This window comes from Mobula birostris, chromosome 2 (assembly GCF_030028105.1).
Source record: "Mobula birostris isolate sMobBir1 chromosome 2, sMobBir1.hap1, whole genome shotgun sequence".
Lineage (NCBI taxonomy): Eukaryota > Metazoa > Chordata > Chondrichthyes > Myliobatiformes > Myliobatidae > Mobula > Mobula birostris.
Window position 1 is genome coordinate 184018517 of NC_092371.1, and position 26421 is coordinate 184044937.

Consider the following 26421-nt stretch of genomic DNA (forward strand, 5'->3'; position numbering starts at 1 on the left):
GGGGGCCTATAGAATACCCCCAGTAGAGTAACTGCTCCCTTCCTGTTCCTGACTTCCACCCATACTGGCTCAAAAGAGGATCCTGCTACATTACCCACCCTTTCTGTAGCTGTAATAGTATCCCTGACCAATAATGCCACCCCTCCTCCCCTCCCCTCCCCCCCCATCCCTTTTAAAGCACTGAAATCCAGGAATATTGAGAATCCATTCCTGCCCTGGTGCCAGCCAAGTCTCTGTAATGGCCACTACATCATAATTCCATGCATATATCCAAGCTCTCAGTTCATCACCTTTGTTCCTGATGCTTCTTGCATTGAGGTACACACATTTCAGCCCTTCTACCTTCCTACCTTTACACCGTTTATTCTGCTTCTCTTTCCTCAAAACCTCTCTGTATGTTAGATCTGGCTTTACTCCATGCACTTCTTTCACTGCTCTATCGCTCCGGGTCCCATCCCCCTTGCAAATTAGTTTAAACCCTCCTGAACCATGCTAGCAAACCTACCTGCAAGGATATTGCTTCCCCTCGAGTTCAGGTGCAACCCATCCAATCTGTACAGGTCCCACCTTCCCCAGAAGAGATCCCAATGATCCAAAAATCTAAAACCCTGCCCCCTGCACCAACTCCTCAGCCACGCATTCAAGTGCCATCTCCTCCAATTCTTACCATTACTGTCACCTTCTGTTTTCTAATTAGCAATGGTAATTACTTTTCAAAATAATTCTCTGCTGTCCTTTTTGGAATTCCACTTCTTTTTATTAGGCAAAATTTATCTCCAGAGGAAATGCAAGGGCCTTAAATATGCATGTACTCAAAGAAGATAATGCAATAAAACTTATAATCCAGCACACTTGGAACTTTGGTGGTGTTGGACTGTCAGATGCTATTCCTAGTAATACCCCAACATGCTTTTATTTCACTTTTACACATTAGTACAATAAATTTTCCAGTGAACTGACTGAAATTAAAGGGTGCAGGAAGTGTGCAAGCACTCTGCACCTTGGCTACAGCTGCAAACCTACCTACGTTACTGGTCTCTGCTGCGTTGCACCTCATCTGCAGCTGAAGTCCCAGCTCGCCATCTAAACTTTAGACCTGACTGAAAACCCTGTCCATGTTCCAAACAAAAGAATGAGCCAGATTCCAAACTTTCAGGATTTCCAAACAATCAGGTGCTGGATTATTGAAATTCTACCAAATGCACTGTAAATCTACAGCTAAACAAATTCATAACTAACTTTTTTTACCTTGCATCTTATGCAGAAAGTTGTATGAATAGTTGTGAAAAGGAGAAAATTCGTATGTAGTTTACTATGACAAAAATATGAAACTATATTTATTCCAGTTGCAGTGTTACCAGAAAATATTCTGTACCAATTCACTTCAACTCAAATAATCTGGTGACTGTGTTCATGGCTAACCCAATTTACACAGGCAAGTTATGAAGTACAATCATAGACTGTCTGATTGTCCTTGTGTTGATACTCACCAATGATTTGAATTGATTCTACCCACAAGAAGCTTTCACATGAAACAGTTGAACTTTTCAACTTGGTATTGATTTAGGGATGAAAATAAAATAATACTCTTCCACCAGATGTTTGATATGATTTACGTAAACTACTGTAAGGCTTTTGACAAGGTCTCAAATGGTAGGCAGGCCCAGAAGATTAAGTTCTGCTGTTTGTAATGTATGTAAATGACTTGGATTAAAATATAGCCAGCCACTCTAATTAATAAAATCAGGCAAAACCGGTGGAATTCCGGATAGTGAGGAAGGTTCTCCAAGATTACAGAAGAATCAGCTGGAAATTTGGGTAGAGGGGTAGCAGATGAAATTTTTATCCATGCACTTTGGAAAGTAAATGTCAAGAACTTCAGGTGTATTGATATACAGAAGGACTTTGTGATGCAAGTCCACAGCATGTTGAAAGTAGTGACACAGGTGGATGGGGTAGTAAAGAAGACATTTGTTATGCATGCTTTCATTGGCTGAGGTGTAAGAGTACAATTGTTTGGACACCATGTACAGCTGTACAAAGCACTAATTAGAACTAATTGCATTCAGTGGGATGAGTTGAAGTGTTACATAAGGTAAAACTGAATACAGGATTGAGGCCAGTTAGCCTAACATCAGTGGTTGGGCAAGTGTTGGAGTCTATTATTAAGAATGAGATTTGGGACTACCTGGAGATTAATGACAAAATAAGTCAAGGTCAGCATGGTTTCTGTAAAGGGAAATCTTGCCTGGCAAATCTTGTTAGAGTTCTTCGAGGAAGTAACAAGCAGAGTGGACAAAGGTGAGGAAGTGGATGTATTTTACTTGGATTTTCAAAAAGCATTTGATAAGGCACCACACGAGGCTACTGAACAAGATAAAATCTCATGGCTTTACAGAAAAGATACTGACCTGGATAGCAGAATGGCTGACAGGCAGGAGGCAGCGAGTGGGAATAAAGAGGGCCTTTTCTGGTTGGCTGTCAGTGACTAGTGTTGTTCCTCAGGGACCGCTACTTTTCACATTGTCAGTGATTTCGATAGTGGAATTGATGGCTTTGTGGCAAAGTTTGCGGATGATACAAAGATAGGTGGAGGGGTAGGTAGTGCTGAGGAAGCAATGTGATTGCAGCAGGACTTAGACAAATTGGAAGAATGAGCAAAAAAAGTGGCAGATAGAATACAGTGTTAGGAAATGTATGATAATGCATTTTTCTAAAAGGAACAATAGTGCATTTTGCTAAAGCTGTTTACTCCAGAATTGCTGGGGAATGGGAACCAAACTGAAGAGACGGAGAAAGGGGCGGTTGGCTCACAAATAAAGAAAGCTTGTAGGCAGGTTGAGAGGGAGGATGGACAGGTGATAGGGAAAAAGGATGCACTCAGGCTGATGGTTTGAGATATAGTGGCATGCAAAAGTTTGGGCACCCTTGGTCAAAATTTCTGTTACTGTGAATAGTTAAGTGAGTAGAAGATGAACTGATCTCCAAAAGTTATAAAGTTAAAGATGAAACATTCTTTTCAACATTTTAAGCGAGATTAGTGTATTATTTTTGTTTTGTACAATTTTAGAGTGGAAAAAAGGAAAGGAGCACCATGCAAAAGTTTGGGCACCCCAAGAGATTTGAGCTCTCAGATAACTTTTACCAAGGTCTCAAACCTTAATTAACTTGTTAGGGCTATGGCTTGTTCACGGTCATCGTTAGGAAAGGCCAGGTGATGCAAATTTCAAAGTTTTATAAATACCCTGACTCCTCAAACCTTGTCCCAACAATCAGCAGCCATGGGCTCCTCTAAGCAGCTGACTAGCACTCTGAAAATTAAAATAAATGATGCCCACAAAGCAGGAGAAGGCTATAAGAAGATGGCAAAGTGTTTTCAGGTAGCTGTTTCCTCCATTCGTAATGTAATTAAGAAATGGCAGTTAACCGGAACTGTGGAGGTCGTTGAGGTCCGGAAGACCAAGAAAACTTTCCGAGAGAACTGCCCATAGGATTGCTAGAAAGGAAAATCAAAACCCCCCATTTGACTGCAAAAGACCTTCAGGAAGACTTAGCAGACGCTGGAGTGGTGGTGCAATGTACTGCTGTGCAGCGAAACCTGCACGAATATAACCTTCATGGAAGAGTCATCAGAAGAAAACCTTTCCTGCATCCTCACCACAAAGTTCAACATCAAAAATTTGCAAAGGAAAATCTAAACAAGCCTGATGCATTTTGGAAACAAGTCCTGTGGACTGATGAAGTTATTTTTGGCCACAATGAGCAAAGGTATGTTTGGAGAAAAAAGGGTGCAGAATTTCATGAAAAGAACACCTCTCCAACTGTTAAGCACGGGGGTAGATCGAGCATCCATTGGGCTTGTGTTGCAGCCAGTGGCACGGGGGACATTTCATTGGTAGAGGAAAGAATTAATTCAATTAAATACCAGCAAATTCTGGAAGCAAACAACACACCATCTGTTAAATAGCTGAAGATGAAAAAAGGATGGTTTCTACAACAGGATAATGATCCTAAACACACCTCAAAATCCACAATGGACTACCTCGAGAGGTGCAAGCTGAAGGTTTTGCCATGGCCCTCACAGTCCCCCGACCTAAACATCATCAAAACTCTGTGGATAGACCTCAAAAGAGCAGTACATGCAAGACGGCCCAAGAATCTCACAGAACTAGAAGCCTTTTGCAAGGAAGAATGGGTGAAAATCCCCCATTGAAAGACTCTTAGCTGGCTACAGAAAGTGTTTACTTGCCAAAGGAGGTGTTACTAAGTACTGACCATGCAGGGTGCCCAAGCTTTTGCTTAAGGCCCTTTTCCTTTTTTGTTATTTTGAAACTGTAAAAGATGGAAATAAAAAAGTAATCTTGCTTAAGATATTAAAGAAATGTGTCATCTTTAACTTTATGCCTTTTGGAAATCAGGTCATCTTATACTTGCTTAGCTATTCACAGTAACAGAAATTTTGATTGGGGTGCCCAAACTTTTGCATGCCACTGTATGTCTATTTTAATAAAAGAAGCATCATGAAGAAAGTGGATGAGCTTTGAGTGTGGATCAGTACTTGGAGCTATGATGTGGCCATTACAGAGACTTGGATGGCTCAAGGGCAAGAATGGTTACTTCGAGTGCCAGGCTTAAGATGTTTCAGAAAGGACAAGGAGGGAGGCAAAAGAGGTGGGGGCGTGGCACTGATGATCAGAGATACTGTCACAGCTACAGAAAAGGGGAAGTCATGGAGGGATTGTCTACTGAGTCTCTGTAGGTGGAAGTTAGGAACAGGAAGGGGTCAATGACTCTACTGGGTGTTTTTTATAGACCACCCAGTAGTAACAGGGACATCGAGGAGCAGATAGGGAGACAGATTCTGGAAAGGTGTAATAATAACAGGGTTGTCATAGTGGGAGGTTTTAATTTCCCAAGTATTGATTGGCATCTCCCTAGAGCAAGGGGGGTTTAGATGGGGTGGAGTTTGTTAGGTGTGTTCAGGAAGGTTTTCTGACACAATATGTAGATAAGCCTGCAAGAGGAGAGTCTGTACTTGATTTGGTATTGGGAAATGAACCTGGTCAGGTGTCAGATCTCTCAGTGGGAGAGCATTTTGGAGATAGTGATCACAATTCTATCTCCTTTACCATAGCAGTGGAGAGAGACAGGAACAGACAAGTTAAGAAAGCGTTTAATTAGAGGAAGGGGAAATATGAAACTATCAAACAGGAACTTAGAAGCTTAAATTGGGAACAGATGTTCTCAGGGAAATGTACAGCAGAAATATGGCAAATGTTCAGGGGATATTTGCGTGGCGTTCTGCATAGGTACGTTCCAATAAGACAGGGAAAGGATGGTAGGGTACAGGAACCATGGTGTACAAAGGCAGTTGAAAATCTAGTCAAGAAGAAAAGAAAAGCTTATGAAAGTTTCAAAACACTAGGTAACGATAGAGATCTAGAAGATTATAAGGCTAGCAGGAAGGAGCTTAAGAATGAAATTAGGAGAGCCAGAAGGGGCCTTGAGAAGGCCATGGCGAGCAGGATTAAGGAAAATCCCAAGGCATTCTACAAGTATGTGAAGAACAAGAGGGTAAGACGTAAGAGAATAGGACCAATCAAGTGTGACAGTGGAAAAGTGTGTATGGAACCGGAGGAGGTAGCAGAGGTACTTAATGAATACTTTGCTTCAGTATTCACTGTTGTTCCCTGATTCAAGAAAGGGAGTAGAGATAGTCCAGGAAACTATAGACCAGTGAGTCTTACTTCAGTTGTTGGTAAGTTGATGGAGAAGGTCTTGAGAGGCAGGATTTATGAACATTTAGAGAGGCATAATCTGATTAGGAATAGTCAGCATGGCTTTGTCAAAGGCAGGTCGTGCCTTACGAGCCTGATTGAATTTTTTGAGGATGTGATTAAACACATTGATGAAGGTGGAGCAGTAGATATAGTGACTATGGATTTCAGCATGGTATTTGATAAGGTACCCCATGCAAGGCTTATTGAGAAAGTAAGGAGGCATGGGATCCAAGGGGACAGTGCTTTGTGGATCCGGAATTGGCTTGCGGACGGAAGTCAAAGAGTGGTTGTAGGCGGGTCATATTCTGCATGGAGGTCGGTGGCCAGTGGTGTGCCTCAGGGATCTGTTCTGAGACCCCTTCTCTTCGTGATTTTTATAAATGACCTGGATGAGGAAGTGGAGGGATGGGTTAGTAAATTTGCTGATGACACAAAGATTGGGGGTGTTGTGGATAGTGTGGGTGGCTGTCAGAGGTTACAACGGGACATTGGTAGGATGAAAAACTGGACTGAGAAGTGACAGATGGAGTTTAACCCAGGTAAGTGTGAGCTGGTTCATTTTGGTAGATCAAATATGATGGCAGAATTAATGGTAAGACTCTTGGCAGTGTGGAGGATCAGAGGGATCTTGAGGTCCGAGTCCATAGGACATTCAAAGCTGCTGCGCAGGTTGACTCTGTGGATAAAAAGGCATATGGTGCATTGGCCTTCAACAATCGTGGGATTGAGTTTAAGAGCGGAGAGGTAATGTTGCAGCTATATAGGACCCTGGTCAGACCCCACTTGGAGTATTGTGCTCAGTTCTGGTCACCTCACTACAGGAAGGATGTGGAAGCCATAGAAAGGGTGCAGAGGAGACTTACAAGGATGTTGCCTGGATTGGGGAGCATGCCCTATGAGAATAGGTTGAGTGAATTTGGCCTTTTCTCCTTGTATCAACAAAGGATGACAGGTGACCTGATAGAGAGGTATAAGATGCTGAGGGGCATTGATCGTGTGGATAGTCAGAGGCTTTTTCCCCCCAGGGCTGAAGTGGCTATCACGAGAGGGCACAGTTTTAAGGTGCTTGGAAGAAGCTACAGAAGAGATGTCAGGGATAAGTTTTTTTAATGTAGTGAGTGGTGAGTACGTGGAATTGGCTGCCAGCGATGGTGGTGGAGGCGGATACGATAGGGTCTTTTAAGAGACTCCTGGATAGGTACAATAGCTTAGAAAAATAGAGGGCTGTGGGGAACCCTAGGTAATTTCTAACGTAAGGACATATTTGGCACAGCATCATGGGCCGAAGGGCCTGTATTGTGCTGTAGGTTTTCTATGTTCTATATTTCTATGACTATTATCTAAATAAGGAGAAGGTTCAAACATCAGAGCTGCAGAGAGACCTAGGAGTCCTCATGCAAGACTCCCAGATGGTTAATTTACAGATTGAGTCTGTGGTAAAGAAGGCAAATGCAATGTTGGCATTTATTTCAAGGGGAATAGAACATAACAGCAAGGAGATAATGCAGAGGTTTTCTAAGACACTAGTTAGGCCACACTTGGACTATTGTCGACTGTTTTTAGCCCTATATCTCAGAAAGGATGTGTTGTCATTGGAGACAGTCCAGAGGAGGTTCAAAAGGATGATTCCAGGAATTAAGGGGTTAACATGAGGAGCATTTGGCAGCTTTGTGCCTGTACTCTCTAGAATTTAGAAGAATGCAGGGTGATCTCATTGAAACCTACCAATTGTTGAAAGGACTAGATAAGGTAGATGTGGAGAGGATTTTTCCTCTAGTGGGGCTATCCAGAACTAGAGGGCACCGCCTCAAAATTGAGGGGCAACCTTTTGGAACAGAGGTAAGGAAGATTTTTTCTTAACCAGAGTGGTGAATCTCTGGAATCTTCTGCAACAGACTGCAGTGGAGCCAAGTCCAGGGGAGTGGGCTGAGGAGGGGAAAAAAGGACCAACCATGATTGAATGGCGGAGCAGACTCGATGAGCCAAATGGCTTCATTCTGCTGCATGTCTTATGGCCTTGTATTTAAGGTGGAAGTTGATAGTTTCCTGATCGGTCAGGGCATCAAAGGATATGGTGAGATGGCAGGTATGGGGTTGAATGGGATCCGGGATCAGCCATGGTGGAATGGCAGAGCAGACTCAATGAGCTGAATGGCCTAATTCTGCTTCTATATCTTAAGGTCTTATTTAAATGCATGCTGTAAACTGAATAAGGTAGATGATCTTTGAGATTGGCAGGTATGACGTTCTGAGCATCACTGAGTCATGGCTGAAAGAAGATCATTGTTGGGAGCTTAACATCCAAGGATTCACTTTGTATTGAAATGACAGGCTGGTAGGCCGAGGGAGTGGGCTGGCTCTGTTGGTTAAAAATGAAATCAGTTTTTTTAAAAAGCATGTAAAAAGGGCAGTTTTACAGTAGTCATGGGGATTTCAATATGCAGGCAGGTTGGTGCATTATCCCAATAGAAGGAATTTGTAGAATGCCTATGAGATGGCTTTTTAAGAGTAGCTTGTGGTTGAGTCCACTTGGGGGAAAGGCAATTCTCATTTGGGTGTTGTGTAATAACCGGACTTGATTTGGGAGCTTAAGGTAAAGGAATACATGGGAGGCAGTGATTATAATATGATAGAATTCACCCTGCCGTCTGAGAGGGAGAAGCTAAAGCCAGATGCATCAGTATTACAACGGAGAAAAGGGAATTACAGAGGCATGAGAGAGGAGCGAGCCAAAGTTGATTTGATCATCTACCTTATTCAGTTTACAGCATGCATTTAAATAAGGCCTTAAGATCATACGATATAGAAGCAGAATTAGGCCATTCAGCTCATTGAGTCTGCTCTGCCATTCCACCATGGCTGATCCCGGATCCCATTCAACCCCATACCTGCCATCTCACCATATCCTTTGATGCCCTGACCGATCAGGAAACAATTGTTCATCCCAGTTTGGCAAAAGAATACATCAAGGAAGGTAGTGCACCCGTGGCTGACAAGATAAATTAGGGATAGTATCAATTCCAAAGAAGCAGCATACAAGTTAGCCAGAGAAAGTGGCTCACTTGAGGACTGGGAGAAATTCAGAGTTCAGCAGAGGAGGACAAAGGGCTTAATTAGGAAGGGGAAAAATTATGAGAGAAAACTGGCAGGGAACATAACTGACTGTAAAAGCTTTTATAGGTATGTAAAAAGGAAAAGACTGGTAAAGACAAATGTAGGTCCCCTACAGACAGAAACAGGTGAATTGATTATGGGGAGCAAGGACATGGCAGACCAATTGAATAATTACTTTGGTTCTGTCTTCACTAAGGAGGACATAAATAATCTTCCAGAAATAGTAGGGGACAGAGGGTCCAGTGAGATGGAGGAACTGAGCGAAATATTTGTTAGTAAGGAAGTGGTGTTAGGTAAATTGAAGGGATTGAAGGCAGATAAATCCCCAGGGCCAGATGGTCTGCATCCTAGAGTGCTTAAGGAAGTAGCCCAAGAAATAGTGGATGCATTAGTGATAATTTTCAAAACTCATTAGATTCTGGACTAGTTCCTGAGGATTGGAGGGTGGCTAATGTAACCCCACCTTTTAAAAAAGGAGGGAGAGAGAAACCGGGGAATTATAGACCAGTTAGCCTAACGTCAGTGGTGGGGAAACTGCTGGAGTCAGTTATCAAAGATGTGATAACAGCACATTTGGAAAGCGGTGAAATCATCGGACAAAGTCAACATGGATTTGTGAAGGGAAAGTCATGTCTGACGAATGTCATTGAATTTTTTGAGGATGTAGCTAGTAGAGTGGATAGGGGAGAACCAGTGGATGTGGTATATTTGGATTTTCAAAAGGCTTTTGACAAGGTCCCACACAGGAGATTAGTGTGCAAACTTAAAGCACATGGTATTGGGGGTAAGGTATTGATGTGGATGGAGAATTGGTTGGCAGACAGGAAGCAAAGAGTGGGAATAAACGGGACCTTTTCAGAATGGCAGGCGGTGACTAGTGGGGTACCGCAAGGCTCAGTGCTGGGACCCCAGTTGTTTACAATATATATTAATGACTTGGATGAGGGAATTAAATGCAGCATCTCCAAGTTTGCGGATGACACGAAGTTGGGTGGCAGTGTTAGCTGTGAGGAGGATGCTAAGAGGATGCAGAGTGACTTGGATAGGTTGGGTGAGTGGGCAAATTCATGGCAGATGCAATTTAATGTGGATAAATGTGAAGTTATCCACTTTGGTAGCAAAAATAGGAAAACAGATTATTATCTGAATGGTGGCCGATTAGGAAAAGGGGAGGTGCAACGAGACCTAGGTGTCATTATACACCAGTCATTGAAAGTGGGCATGCAGGTACAGCAGGCGGTGAAAAAGGCGAATGGTATGCTGGCATTTATAGCGAGAGTATTTGAGTACAGGAGCAGGGAGGTACTACTGCAGTTGTACAAGGTCTTGGTGAGACCACACCTGGAGTATTGTGTGCAGTTTTGGTCCCCTAATCTGAGGAAAGACATCCTTGCCATAGAGGGAGTACAAAGAAGGTTCACCAGATTGATTCCTGGGATGGCAGGACTTTCATATGAAGAAAGACTGGATGAACTGGGCTTGTACTCGTTGGAATTTAGAAGATTGAGGGGGGATCTGATTGAAACGTATAAAATCCTAAAGGGATTGGACAGGTTAGATGCAGGAAGATTGTTCCCGATGTTGGGGAAGTCCAGAACAAGGGGTCACAGTTTGAGGATAAAGGGGAAGCCTTTTAGGACCGAGATTAGGAAAAACTTCTTCACTCAGAGAGTGGTGAATCTGTGGAATTCTCTGCCACAGGAAGCAGTTGAGGCCAGTACATTGGCTATATTTAAGAGGGAGTTAGATATGGCCCTTGTGGCTACGAGGATCAGGGGGTATGGAGGGAAGGCTGGGGCGGGGTTCTGAGTTGGATGATCAGCCATGATCATAATAAATGGCGGTGCAGCCTCGAAGGGCTGAATGGCCTACTCCTGCACCTATTTTCTATGTTTCTATGAAGCGGACAGTAGCAGGGACAACAGCAAAACAGCAATGGCTGGAGTGTCTGGGAGCAATTTGGAAGATGCAGGATAGATACATCCCAAAGATGAAGTATTCCAGAGAGAGGATGATGCAACTGTGGCAGGAAACAGAAGTCAAAAGGCAGCACAAAAACAAAAAATAAAAAGGTCATTTAATAAAGCGAAAACTACTGGGAAGTTAGGGCATTGAGAAACTTTTAAAACCAACAGAAAGCCATTTTTAAAAATTTCGAAAGGAAAAACAAGAAATATGAAGGTAAGCTGGCCAATAAAATAAAAGAGGATACCAAAAGTTTTTTTCAGAAATATAAAAAGTAAAAGAGAGGTGAGAGTGAATATCAGAATGCCAGAAATGATGCTAGATGGGTAGTAATGGGGGACAAAGAAATGGCAGAAAAATTTAAATATACTGTGACAGTTTTCACTGTGGAAGACACTAGCAGTATACCAGAAATTTGAGGGTGTCAGTGAGCAGTAGGTGCTCTTTTACTAAGGAGAAGGTGCTTGGAAACTGAAAGGTCTGAAGATAGGTAAGACACTTGGACCAGATGGATTACACCTCAGGGTTCTGAAGGAGGTAGCTTAACGAGATAAGAGCCCATAGTATTATCAGAAAGATACTGGCAAGGATAGGTCAGCTGACTGGTAGAAGCCAAGGAGTGGGAGTAAAGGGGGCCTTTTCTAGTTGGCTGCTGGTGACTAGTGGTGTTCTGTAGGGGATCTACAGAAGGATTTCGATAGGGAAAATGAGCAAGGAGGTAGAAGATGGAATACAGTGATGGGAAATTTACAATAATACACTTTAGTAGAAGTAATAAAGGTGCACTATTTTCTATAGGGAGAGAAAATTCCAAAATCAGAGGTGCAAAGGGACTTGAGTCCTTCAGTAAGATTCCCTGAAGGTTAGCTTGCAGGTTGAGTCAGCCTCCGAATAGAGGGACATCCATTTAAAACAGATGAAGAGGAATTTCTTTAGCCAGAGGGCAGTGAATCTGTAGTATTCATTGCCACAAACAGCTGTGGAGGATAAGTTACTGTGTATATTTAAAGCAGAGAGTGGTAGATTCTTGATCAGTCAGGGTGTCAAAAGTTATAGGGAGAAGGAAGGGGAATGGGTTTGAGAGAGAGAATAAATTTGCAGAAATGGAATTGTGGAGCCTAATTCTGCTCCTATTCTGGTTGCAACACTACTGAAAGAATGTGGTTGTGAAAGAGTGCAAAAAAAAACAAACAGCAAATACAAAGAGAAAGAAAAATAATAAATCAATAAGCAATAAATATCAAGGTCATGGAGATGAAAAAGCAGTAGACAATTCGGAATTGTGGTGTCAAGCATTAAGGTTTGGAGATGCCAGAAATGGCTTGGAGTGAAAATGAAACTATTTCATTACTTCAACAAGTAAGGAGCTACAAAGAATTTGAAAGCATCGACAGTCATCTTGAATGTCACAAAGAAAATAAAGATTTGGAGGAAGCAATTGTTGATAACATTGTACAAAGTCACTGCATTATCAGCACTAGGTGTCTGCACTGATTTTGTTCATTGCATACACTGGATGAATTTAGAATTTCTCTGTTGATAACACTTAGGAACTAGTGCACAGTTTTTTTTAGCACTGTAGTGTTTCATTTTATTCTGTAGTTCATTTAAATACATAATTTTTATTAAGTTTGTCTTTTTTTAATACCTTTTTAACTATTTCCATGAAATTTTTGCTAATTGGGCCAAAATATACTGGTCTCAATGTGTCCCAATTAATCATAATCCACAGTATTCTAGTTCACAATTACAACTGTTATTATTATGGGATACCCTTGTTATTGCAAAGAAAGTTGTGCACTATTTTGTTTTAATAAAACAGAGAAGTTGGAATAGAATTGAGACCAGCTGGGTGCAAATTCATAACATAGACATTCTTTCTCATTTACTATGTATGCTGAGGACAAAGTATTTTAGTTTCCAAGTCTCAGAATGAAGGGCACAATTAGTGAAACATTTTCAGGCTTGAATAATTGCTAATGAAGTAATATAAACTAAGCAGGCAAAATATTAAACATATATCACTTTCCCCCTACCCTCGGAAAAAGACTGTTACCATCTACGTTATCTATGACTCGTAACTTTAAACTACTTGGTAAGGTCATACCTCATTCTTTGTTCTAAAGAATAAAGACCTTGCCTGACTAGCCTCTCCCTACAACTCAGGCCCTCCAGTTCTTGTAACATCCTAATGAATCTTTTTAGTATTCTGCAGTCTGAACATAATGCCCCAAGTTTAGCCTCACCATATGAATTGTACAACTGCAACATGCCCTATGACTGATGAAGGCTAAGTACATTTTTCATACCTAATCTAGCTTTGTTGCCACTTTCAACAAACTATGCACATGTACTCTGAGAGTTCTCTGGTCCATTACACTCCCTTGACCCTGACCATGCGTAGTCCAAGTCTTATTCTGGTTTGACTTTCCAAAATGCATCACCTCAGACTTTCCTGTGTTGAAATCCATTTACCACTCCTCAGTCTACTTCCCTAACTGATCAAAATCCCCCTGTAGTCTTTAATCCTTCCCAATCTTAACAATCAACAACACCTCCTCATTTAATTTTCAAATTTACTGATTAAGCCTTGCACATTTGCATCCAACACTACAGGTTAGTCCAAAAGGATTTACATGAACAAGGCAGAATCTTAGTAAAGTTACTATTTCAGCAATATCTGTACCAATGGTTCATCAGCAGGAATTTAAACCCAGTGATTTAATTAACTGGGAATAAAAAGCTAGTTTAGTTCAACTATTGTAAAAGCTCACCTGATTCGTTGAGGCATTGTATTTAGGGAGGAAGATCTGCTATCCTAACCTGCGTTTGATCTCTTTATCACACCAACTCAAATGGCGTTGACCCTTAACTGTTTCCTGAAAATGCTCAGCCAAACTGCTCAGCCCAAAGCATAGCGGTGTGGGCATTAAATGTTAGCCTTATATAAGAAAGTACTTCTGCTAAATTGCCTATTTCTGGGTGTTTATATTAGTTGTCATTAGCGAGTAGCTTTAGTGTGTAGGTTGCTCCATTTTTAACTTTTTTAATTTCTTGGATTGTGGGTGCAGACAGCAACAGATTAATCAATTAGATGAGGACTGGAACTGGGTGCTTACATCACTTAACTTTAGACAAGACTTGAATATCGATTTCTCCTTCCTGTAAACAAATTTCCCCTCTTCCCCCCCCCCCACCTCTATTCCCCTCTCTGACCTTTTACTTCTCACCTATCAACTACTTTCCCCTGGCTCCCCTCTTCCATCTCTTTCTCCCACTCTCCTCTCCTATCAGATTCCTCCTTCTCTAGTCCTTGACCATTCCTACCCACCTGGTTTCACCTATCACCTTCTAGCTAGCCTCATTCCCCTCCCCCAACCATTTTATTCTGGAATCTTCCTCTTCCTTTGCAGTCCTAAAAGATTAATTGTTTATTTCCATTGCTGCTGCCTGACTTGCTGAGTTCTTTCAGCATTTTGTGCGTGTTGGTTTGGATTTACAGCTCCTGCAGAATCTCTCGTATTTAAGAAATAGTTGATTCGCTTACGTAGTCATAACTTCTTTTGATCCGATTTGTAGGGTCCATGATACCATTTTCAATGAGAGTCCTTCATGCTGAGCTGCCACAGTACTTGGGGAAACCACAGGAATCATTGGATAGGCTACATGGCCTGAAAGTAATTTGCCAAAAGGTATGAACTTGAGATTTAAAAATGTACTTGTGCTTAGTCCAATTGAACATATGATTTGTGAAATAGTCTGTTTGACCATATTCATCAGTTCAGATATGTATGACTCCTATAATAAGCTGCCTACATGTTATTATATCTCTGTAGGCCGATTCTCTCTTCCCTTCAAATTCTTTAGTACTTAAAATTTTATTTTATTTCTAACTGTTCTTTCATTTGTCATGATTGTTCTTGACATTGTGAAAAGGCGGTATCTCCTTGTGACTACTTCAAAGCTATTATGAGGTTTCAAAAGCTGATGGTTTGCTGCCCCTCAACGATTACCAGCCCTGCAGTGCAAACCGGAGTTCTACAAATACTTTGTGTATTGTATGGTGAAGTGTGTGACTTGTTTTTCCTATTGCAATCAACCAGTGTAATGTGTTGCTGCTATGAAATTGGTCCATGGACTTAAAATGCCACTACTCTCAATGAAAAATATTGGTCTGAGCATCATACTAATTTCAGGACAGGCTATCTTCACACACCGGAAATGCAAATTCACAATTGAAATATATATATTAATCGAGCAGCATTTGTGGAAAGGGAAACTTTCAATGTTTTAGGTTTGTGAAAGAGATGCAAGTTAGTATTCTAGTGATGAGATCCTCCTGGCAAGCTAAACTTAGACAGGTGGGGAGAAACAAATGAGCCAACAGGCTATCAAAACAGGAAAGGGAAAATCACCACCTTAACATGCTGTCTTATCCTATTGGAGACATTTTTGTTGCTCTGAGTTTTGCTCCACCACCTTCTCTTCAATTAAAAACTAATTTTCATCTTGCTCTTTCCAAGTTCTGACAAAGTGTCATTGACCCAATATGTTGACTCTAACGTCCCACAAATGCTGCCTCATCTGCTTGACTGTTTCAGATTTTTAACATCTGCAGTTTTTTTCCCAATTTTCTTTTAGCTCTGTGATGCATGGTATAAAACATGTAAGCTATTTATTCCAGTCTTATGATCAACAGTTATTTTGAAACAATGAATATTCACTATATTTGTTAAATCACTGAAATCGTAATATCATTAAAGAAGACCTAAAGCTGTTGGAATTTGGTGAATAAAAAGGTTTGGGTTCTCAATCCAGCGGTGGAAATGTGCAGGGCAGAGAAAAAAGCCAGTTCTGGTGGTGGCTGCAGAAATATGAAACATTACAGGAGCAGGTGGTAATTCATCCTTCTGGTTTGTGTAAATCTGACAGTGAGCTCTGTATGTTCTGAATTTATCATTAGTACCTTTTAATAAAGCTTTACAAATATGGAGTCTCAATCTGAAATCTGTTTAAAAAAAAATCTTACTGTATTTGACAATCTCTACAATGAAATGTCCAGTTAACATTTTTACGGAGGCTTATACTGTATCTTGGCAGCTGAGTAAAGTTTGATGAATGTGAGAGTAGGTGATGATAGTGGCAGATATTTTGTGGCCCTTTAGAGATGAGATTGAGGCCACTTTCCTTGCCCTCCTCCTCTGTTTTTATCTTCCATTTACTAACTTCCACAACAGCACAGGAGAGATCAATCTCTTGCTGGATTGGGAATAATTAGACTGCCTGTCTGTGATGGTGATTGATTTTTAGTGCACTAAGCTATTGTGTTTTCCATAGACAGTGTTACTGTTGGTATATTAGCATTTGAGAGTTAGTGGCTGTTCTTGAAATTTTTAGGAATTCTATTGATAGGGTACATTTTTTATACTTAAACCACCTTGTGTCCCTTTAAAAATAGCTTTTAAAAGTTGTTAGCATCCATCGCACAAATTGGTAAAATTGCAAAATATTCTTATCAAAATTGTTTTCTTTGAACTGTTTTCTAAACACTGTTACTCTGGTTGCTCAGCTTATTAGATGATTAAAGTTGTTAGCATAGAAATGGCTGAATTATCCCAAGCAGACTGTGCATTATAGGATCAAAATGCTGACCAGGGTTGGCTGAAAAGCATGTAACTAATCTAGTTTGTTAGCCTATGAATAACATCGACCTCATTGGGAGGACTCTTATCCAGTTTCTTAAAATTAACTAGATCATGGGTACAATAAAAATAGTATTGACTGCAGTTCCCTGGTTCTAAATTCTAAATTGTCTCCCCTTGGGTCACATAGATTACATCAAGTATGTCTTTAATATCCTTAAATGTTGCTTATGGCTATTAAGACACAATCTGGCTTGCTGCTTTAGCTCCAAGAAGCAACATTTAATTTTGATGGCACAGAAAGAAACAGTGGCAAACCTTAAACAAATGATTATACTATTCGGGTTACGTTTTAGTTGAAATATAGATAAAATCTTTCCTCAGTTTAATTTTGTAAGTTCTCAATGATTTGTTGAAGGACCGTGAGTTTAAGTGATTCCCACATCACAGTCAGGTTGCATTCCTGGAAAACCGCAATGTCATTATTTTCCTTAACTGCACATGCATCAAAAAATATTCGTGTAAAAGAAAACTGTGTAGATTTATTTACATATAACTTCCATGAGAGTGAATTCTAATCTGTATCTCAAACTCTAGGGGAGCGATTGTGGATTCAGATTTATCCCAGGAGTTGTCTGTGCTTGTAAACAGACAATCCCTGTATTATGGGAGTTTGGGTAATGGAAATTACCCTGGGTAACAGAAATGCCCTGTCAGAATTTACAAATTACTGCCAAAAAATTGGGGACACAAAATAAAAATTTGCTCTTATGACATTTGTGAGGGAGAAAAATAAATAAATAAACTCGAAATTCAGCACTCATTTCCTGGTGAATGTACAGATGATGCAGCTCCATGTTATGGAAAAATTTCAAGGAATGCAATTGCCTCCCCTTAACATGGAGCAAGATGACGCAGGAGAGTGGCAACCCTTTGTGTGCAGCTCTGAAGGAAATATTAAATATTCTTATTTTTGGTTTCTAAGCATAACTGAAATCTACATTCACAACCATAGGTACCTCAGTAAGCAACATTGTTTTAAGGCATTTAAAAAATATGTCGATCCTCCATCTGCAGGCTCTGGACTGCAGATCACCCATGCAGGAAATGCACTTTCCTTTTAGGAAAACATGCCCAATATGCTGGGCTGAAGCTAAAATCTCAGTTACTACCATCCTCCTGACTAAGGAACAGTGCCAGGAAAGTAAAACTGTAGACATCAAAGCAAGATTGCAGTACCAGAGGAACATCAGGCACTGTCTGTACTTTGCTTCACAGCGACATGGCTAACCTCCAGTGTTCAATGGACAGCATTTTGCGTGAGAGCTTTGCCTTCCGCTGCATGGACCAGACAGCAGCGTCAGGTAAAGACAGAGGGGACACCGTTTGCTTCGTGATTAACTTGTCATGGTGCACAAACATGGTGGTTCGCCCCTGTTCTGTTCTCAGTGCTACTATCCCAGCCTGGAATATCTGACAGTCAAGTGTCCATTCTATCTGCTGTGGGAGTTTTCTGCTATCATCCTGTTTGCAACCTTAGACAATGTCAGGCTGGCACTGGAGGAGCTGAGCATATTCACAAGAGAACATACCCTGAAGCCTTCGTGATCATTGTGGGGGACTTGAATAAGGCCAGCTTGAGGAAGATTTTGACTTAACTGCCACCAACATGTCACCCGTGGAAAAAGTAGAGGCAACACACTTGACCACTGTTACACCTCCATCAAGAATGCATGCTGTGCCATCAGAAGTATGGACTTTGGCAAGTCGATTCACCTGGCTGTACTTCTATTCCCAGTGTACAGAGACTGAGGACCACAGCAGCAGAGGTAAGGACAGCAAAGGTATGGTTAAGGAAGGCAGAAGGGAACTTACAGGACTGCTTTGAAACATTGCACTGGACTAGATTCAGCAATTCTTCTTCAGATCTGAATGTATATTCTGCAGTTTTCACCAAATTCATGAAGACCTGTGTGAATGGAGTGTGCCTTCAAGAATATGCCTCACATAACCCAAACCAGAAGCCTTTGATGAGCTATGAGATTCGCAGTCTGCAGAGGGCTAGAAATGCGGCACTCAAGACCATGATCCAGAGCTCCACCAGAAGACCAGGTACAACCTAAGGAAGGCGGTCTTAAAAACAAAAAAAAGCTAATTCCCAGTGAAGTTAGAGATGGAATTGGATGCACATCAGCTAAGGCAGGGTTTGCAGGCCTTTACTTCCTAAGAGACAAAAATTAACATCATGAACGGCTGTGATGCTGATAAATGGCTGAGTTGAACGCCTTTTCTGCAAGCTTTGAAAGGGAGAATAAAACTATCTGTGAATCCTTGCAGCATCTGGCAGAGATGTGATAACTGTCCCGGAGGCTGACATCAGAACATCTTTCAAGAGGGTGAACCCTCACAAGGAATCAGGCCCCAATAGTGAATTTGGCAAGGCAGTGACAGCCTGTGCCAACTAACTGCTTAGGAGTTCAAGGACATCTTTAATCTCTCACAGCTGCAGCCAGAGGTTCCCAACTGCTTCAAAAGGGTATCAATTATACTAGTGTCCAATAAGAGCAAGGGAAGCTGTCTCAATGATTATTGCCCAATAGTACTCTGCACCTTCTGTGATGAAGTGCTTTGAGAGATTGGTCATGGATAGAATTAACTGCCTAAGCAAGGGATGGACCTGCTGCATTTTGCCTACTGCTGCAATAGGTCTTCAGCAGATTCAATCTCACTGGGTCTCCATTCAATCTTGGACCACCTGGACAATAGCCAGTCAAGCTGTTGTTTATTGATTACAGCTCAGCATTCAACACCACTATCCCCTCAGTACCAATCAACAAGCTTCAAAACCTGGGCCGCTACACCTCCCTCTGGAAAAGCATTGAGTGAGAGAGTGATGCAAGAGTGAGATAGATCGGCTGTTTGAGAGGTCTTGCAACAACTTTGCACTCAGTGTCAGTATCACCAAGGAATTGATTGTGGATTCCAGGAAGAGGAAGCTGGGAGAACATACACCAGTCCTCACCAAGGGGTCAGCAGTGGAAACAGTGAACAGTTTCAAATTTCTAGGTGTCGACATCTTTGAACATCTATCCAGGATCCAACATACTAATTACAAAGAAGGCATGCCTGTGACTATATTTTAGGAGTTTGAGGAGATTTGGTATATCGCCTAAGACTAGCAAATTTCTACAGATGGCCTTAGATGCATTCTAACTAGTTGCATCACAGTTTGGTGTGGAGGTGCAAATGCACAGGATTGGAAAAAACTGCAGAGGGTTGTAAGCTCAAACAGCTCCATCATGGGCACAAGCCTCCCCCACTATTAAGGACATCTTTGAAAGGCAATACCTCAAAAAGATGACATTCATCATTGAAGATTCTAGCCATCCAGGATGTGCCCTCTTTTCATCGCTACCATCAGGGAGGCAGTACAGGAGTCTGGAAACAAACCCTAAATATTTTAGGAACAGCTTCTTCCCCTCCACCATCAGATTTCTGAACGGTCTATGAACCCTTCAATAGTAACTGACTATGTTGCTCTCTTCTTGCACTACTTACTTATTGTATGTGTATTAGTTATTTTTTATATGTGTATTAGTTATTGTAGCATGCTATTTATGTGTTGCACTATACTGTGGCCAGAAAGTAACTAATTTCATGATGTATGTCAGGGATAATAAATCTGATTCTGGAGGTTGCTTGTGCCTAATGCATTATGTGCATTGATTTCAATTTAGTGCCTATAAAAACTATTCACCCCCTCCCCCCCACCCTGGAAGTTTTCATGTTTTATTGTTTTACATTGAGTCACACTTGATTTAATTTGGCTTTTTTGACTCTGATCAACAGAAAAGATACTTTTGTGTCAAAGTAAAAACAAATTTCTAAAAATTGTTCTAAATTTATTACAATTATTAAACACAAAGTAATTGATTTGCATAATTACTCACCCTTTCAAGTCAGTATATAGTGGCTGCTCCTTTGGCAGCAATTATAGCTTTGAGTCTGTATGGATAAGTCTCTGTCAGCTTTGCACATCTGGACACTGCAAGTTTTCCCCAATATTTTTTGACAAAATTGCTCAAGCTCTGTCACACTGCATGGGGATTGTGAGAGAACAGCCATTTTCAAGTTCAGCTGCAAATTCTCAATTAAATTGAAGCCTGGACTCTGACTTGGCCACTTCAGGACATTGACTTTGTTGTTTTTAAGCCATTCCTGTGTAGCTTTGGCTTTATGCTTGGGGTCATTGTCTTGCTAGAAAACAAATCTTCTTCCACTTTGCAGATCTCTTGCAAACTACATCAGGTTTTCCTACAGGATTTTGCCCTCTACCTTCATAGGCCTTCCAGGACATGCTGCAGTGAAGCACCCCCACAGCAGATGTAGCCACCACCATGCTTTACAGTAGGGATGGTGTGTTTTTGATGATGTGCGGTGTTCAGCTTACATCAAACATAGCATTTAGTCTGATGACCAAGAAGCACAATTTTGGTTTTATCAGACCAGAGAACCACCTTCCAGCTGACTTCAGGGTCTCCCACATGCTTTCTTGCAAACTCTAGCTGAGATTTCATGTGAGTTTTTTTTTTCAACAGTGACTTTTTCTTTGTCACTCTCCCATAAAGCTGCAAATGGTGTAGCACCTGGGCCACAGTTGTTGTATGTGCTGTCTGTCCCATCTCAGCTACTGAAGCTTGTAAGTCCTCCAGATCTCATGGTTGTCTCCCTCACTCGCCCCCTTCTTGCATGGTCACTCAGTTTTTGAGGATCGCCTGCTCTAGGCAGAGTTACAGCTGTGCCATATTCTTTCCATTTCTTGATGATTGACGTATCTGTACTCCAAGGGATATTCAGTGACTTGGAAATTTTCTTGTATCCATCTCCTGGCTTATGCCTTTCAATAACCTTTTTTGCGGATTTTCTCAGTGTTTTTTTTTTTGTCTTCATGGTGTAGATTTTGCCATGACACTGGCTCACAAGCAGTTGGACCTTCCAGCTATAGATGTATTTTCACTACAGTCAATTGAACCACCTTGACTGCACACAAGTCTCCAAAAACAGATCTCTGTTTAACTAATTATGTGACTTCTAAAACCCATTGGCTGCACCAATGATGATTTGGTGTGTTATATTAAAGGGGGTGAATACTTCTGCAATCAATTATTTTGTGTTTTTTCTTTGTAATTAATTTAGATCACTTTGTAGAGGTCTTTTTCACTTTGACATGAAAGAGTCTTTTTCTGTGGATCAATGTCAAAAAAGCCAAATTAAATCCTCTGTGATTCAACGTTGTAAAACAACAGAACATGTAAACTTCTGGTGGGGTGGGAGGTGGGCGGGGTGAATGCTTTTTACAGGTACTGTATATTTCCTTCAGTAAATTCAATTGGTTACTTGTTTTGAAAACTGAAGACATTTTCTGCATCATTTCTTAGTAAAACAAAGGTGCTTGTAATGTAGTTGTGTCTTGAATTTTCAATTTTCAAAAATAATATTTATTTAAGCGTTCATTCTTTTGTGTGGCTCGCCAAATACTGATGGTGGTGTAACAGTGGTCAAGTGTGTTGGCTCCTCTGGTTCTACAGGTTTTGTTTGTGGTAGTTGGTCAGAGACTTCTTCAAGCTTCCTTGGTTGAAATTCCCTGCAATGATAGGGAAAGCATCAGGGGGTGCTGTTTTGTGACTGCTAATCACACTCTTCAGCTCCTTCATAGCCTGTTGGTTGGGGTGAAATGCACACTGATTTACCCAGATTTGGTAAGCAGAACTGAGATAGAATCACCATGTCTCTGCACCACAATGAGTTAGTCATGAAGCATACTCCACCTCCTTTACTTTTAAAAGCCTCAGCTCTCCTTTCTTTACGTTGGATGGTGAAGCCCTTGGGCTGCAGCTTGAAATGGTGGTGGTGAACCGTGTTTCCATGAGGCAAAGACCACAGCAGTTCCTGATGTCTGTCTGTTACAGCAGACTTGCACTGGGGTCTTCAATTTTACTTATCAGAGACCTGTACGTACACCAGCAGGATAGTTGGGAGTGGTGAATCTAAGAACTCTGCATTGCAAGTTTACTTACAAATCCATACTCTTTCTTCATTTCCTTTTTCTTAAATGCGAACTGCACTCGTAACCTTAGTCTGCAGTCCAGGGTACTCCAATTTTCAGTATCGATAGATTTTTTTTTAACTGTTTTAAAACATTATTGCTTACAGAAGTACCCATGATTCTGACTAGATCCCAGCTGTTGTAGTGCTAAACAGGAATATTCGGTGTTCCCTTCAGTGTTGCATGCAGTGTAGCCGGTTATTGGCACCATCTATTCTCATGAATCTTTAAAATTTGAACTGTGTTTCATGCAGGTTCATAATAACTTGGAAAATGGACTAGCTGAAGATGGAAGTATGATCAGCATATCCTCTGAGAATAGACAAGGTATGAATTTTCATAGTACTATTTTCTCATGAAGAGTAATACATCTTTTTTTTCAGGTTTCAGTGTTTTATAAATAACAATTTGACTTTATTTTGAAATGAAGAGCAGCCATACAAGAACTTAAATACTGTCACTGCCCCTCAGAATTAGCACTAAGCTTAAATTTTAGTTCAAAAACTTGAATTTTTCAGACATTTCTTAATATGTAGATAGTAACTTACAAGAACCGTACTTTGTGTAAACTGTGCAAGAAATTCTGCATTGCTGAGAATTGAAACCTTCATAAGAGCTAACTTGCAATTTGAAGGTTTTGCTCTCACCTGCCTATAAAGTCTGTAATTGTACATCAATCTTAGCTTAAGTTAAAAACATCCCACAGCTGCATGGGGCAGATAATTTAGTATGGCCAAGATTTGACTGTCTTGTGCATATCTGTGAAGTACTGGATGCACATATTTTCACCAATTATGCATCAAGGGACACTGGCAGAGCTGACAAGCATGACTGTAGGTCTGAACGCAGTTGATCTGACTTTGTGGGATTTCAGATATTGTTTATCCCTGTCATTTGCATTTGATTTTTACTGCTTGACTTAAAATATTTCAAATTCATTAATGTGCTAATATTGAGTGTGTTTTCGCTATTTTGACATGTTAAAGAAACAGCATTTCCCTGGTGAAACATGTTAACATTCTCCTCCTTGCTGCTCTTGGAATTAAACCAGCAGAGGATCTTGAGCAGGATTATGCATGGTGCATGTGATCTCAGTTAAATCAACTGAGGAGGTACTGAGGCTGAGATCCAGCAGTGGAATTGGAGGGGGAGGGGGGTTGGTGGGGAAGAGGGTGGTGGAAGAAAAAGCTAGTTCTGGTGAGTGGCTGCAGGAATATGAAACATTACAGGAGCAGGTGGTAGTTCATCCTTCAGGATTGCAAATAAAAATAATTTTAGGAAAAATATCCTGTAACAGATCAAACATGATTGGTTTAATCAGGTTCATATTTTGATTCTAGCTGAATATTTGCTACGATAGAAGCACTCCAGGGATTTCCAACATCCTTCTGAATCCTAGAAAGACTTTAGTGAAATCTTTTACTGAAATACTTCAAGCAACACACACAATGCTGAGTTCCTCCAGCATTTTGTGTGTGGTGCTTGGATTTCCAGCATCTGTAGATTTTCTCTTGTTTCTGAAATACTTTAATGTTGTTATTGACAGGTTCAGAATCTGGTTTAATATCACCAGCACATGTCATGAAATTTGCTAACCTTGTGGCAGCTGTACAATGCATGCATGATGACATTAGAAAAAAACTGAATTGCAGTAAATATGTAATAGTTAAATAATGTAAAAACAGAAATCTAAAATGTAGTGAGGTAGTGTTCATAGGTTCAATATTCATTCAGAAATGATAGTAGAAGGGGAAACCATAGAAACTACAGCACAGAAGCAGGCCTTTTGGCCCTTCTTGGCTGTGCCGAACCATTTTCTGCCTAGTCCCACTGACCTGCACACGGACCATATCCCTCCATACACCTCCCATCCATGTATCTGTCCAATTTATTCTTAAATGTTAAAAAAGAACCCACATTTACCACCTCGTCTGGCAGCTCATTCCATACTCCCACCACTCTCTGTGTGAAGAAGCCCCCCCAATGTTCCTTTTAAACTTTTCCCCCCTCACCCTTAACCCACATCCTCTGATTTTTTTCTCCCCTTGCCTCAGTGGAAAAAGCCTGCTTGCATTCACTCTATCTATACCCATCATAATTTTATATACCTCTATCAAATCTCCCCTCATTCTTCTACGCTCCAGGGAATAAAATCCTAACCTATTCAACCTTTCTCTGTAACTGAGTTTCTCAAGTCCCGGCAACATCCTTGTAAACCTTCTCTGCACTCTTTCAACCTTATTTATATCCTTCCTGTAATTTGGTGACCAAAACTGAACACAATACTCCAGATTCGGCCTCACTAATGCCTTATACAACCTCATCATAACATTCCAGCTCTTATACTCAATACTTTGATTAATAAAGACCAATGTACCAAAAGCTCTCTTTACGACCCTATCTACCTGTGACGCCACTTTTAGGGAATTTTGTATCTGTATTCCCAGATCCCTCTGTTCCACTGCACTCCTCAGTGCCTTACCATTAATGGTCAAACATGACCTACCACGCACAAAGCCATGTTGACTCTCCCTAGTAAGTCCCTGTCTATCCAAATGCTTGTCGATTCTGTCTCTTAGTACTCCCTCCAATGACTTATCTACTACTGACGTTAAACTTACTGACCTATAATTTCCCAGATTACTTTACGATCCTTTTTTAAACAACGGAACAACATGAGCCACTCTCCAATCCTCCGGCACCTCACCTGTAGACAGCGACATTTTAAATATTTCTGCCAGGGCCCCTGCAATTTCAACACTAGTCTCCTTCAAGGTCCGAGGGAACACCCTGTCAGGTCCCAGGGATTTATCCACTTTAATTTTCCTCAAGACAGCAAGGACCTCCTCCTTTTCGATCTGTACAGTTTCCGTGATCTCATTACTAGTTTCCCTTAATTCCGTAGACTTCATGCCAGTTTCCTTAGTAAATACAGACGCAAAAAAACCTATTTAAGATCTCCCCCATTTCCTTTGGTTCCACACATAGCCGACCACTCTGATCTTCAAGAGGACCAATTTTATCCCTTACAATCCTTTTGCTCTTAATATATCTGTTCCTGAATCATTGAGTGTGCCATCAGGCTTCTGTACCTCCTTCCTGATGATAGCAATAAGAACAGGGCATGTCCTGGGTGGTGGGTGTCTTTAATAATGGGTGCTGCCTTTTTGAGGCACCTCTCCATGAAGATGTCTTGGATACTATGGAGGCTAGTGCCCATAACAGAGCTGACTAATTTTGTGGCTCTCTGCAGCTTACAAACGGATTAAGATCCTCAAATATACTCATTTATTTGGTGCTTTGGAACTTGTGGCAATCTGTAATGTCATAAGCTACTGTGACTAAGTAATAGGCCATTTAATACTAGTTTTCAAATTGGTTCTCCCCCCCGCTCCCCATACCAGAAGGTGATACAGCCAGTTACAATGCTCTGCTATAGAAAATTGTAGAATACAGAGAGTATCTATCAATTTTATGGTGACACAGTGGTACAACTAGTACAATGCCAGAATCAGAAGTTCACTACTAACTTCTGCTACACTGCGGAATTTGCAAGTTCTACTATGACTGAGTAAGTTTCCTGCCAATGCTCTATTTTCCTCCATGTCCCAAAAATGTAGTTTGTTAAGTTAACTGACCATCATAAATTTCCTACTGAGTGGTAGAATCAAAAAGGGGATGATCAGAATGTGTGGAGAATTAAATTGGGATTAATGTAGAATTGGTATAGATGAGTGATATGATGGATGATTGAGACTCGGTGGGTCAAAGATCCTGTTTCTGTTTTTATCTTTTTGACTCTATAATATAAAGT

General features: G+C 40.9%; 1 protein-coding gene across 7 annotated transcripts in view; it reads left to right on the plus strand.

Moving 5' to 3' along the window:
* trappc12 (trafficking protein particle complex subunit 12) overlaps positions 1-26421 on the plus strand; it is a 162645-nt gene that overhangs the window by 56448 nt on the left and 79776 nt on the right. For all 7 annotated transcript variants that reach the window (XM_072251157.1, XM_072251162.1, XM_072251159.1 and 4 more), the window contains 2 exons: positions 14439-14551; positions 22862-22934. In XM_072251157.1, the coding sequence (XP_072107258.1) occupies positions 14439-14551; positions 22862-22934 (186 nt within the window). The remainder of the gene's footprint in view (positions 1-14438; positions 14552-22861; positions 22935-26421) is intronic.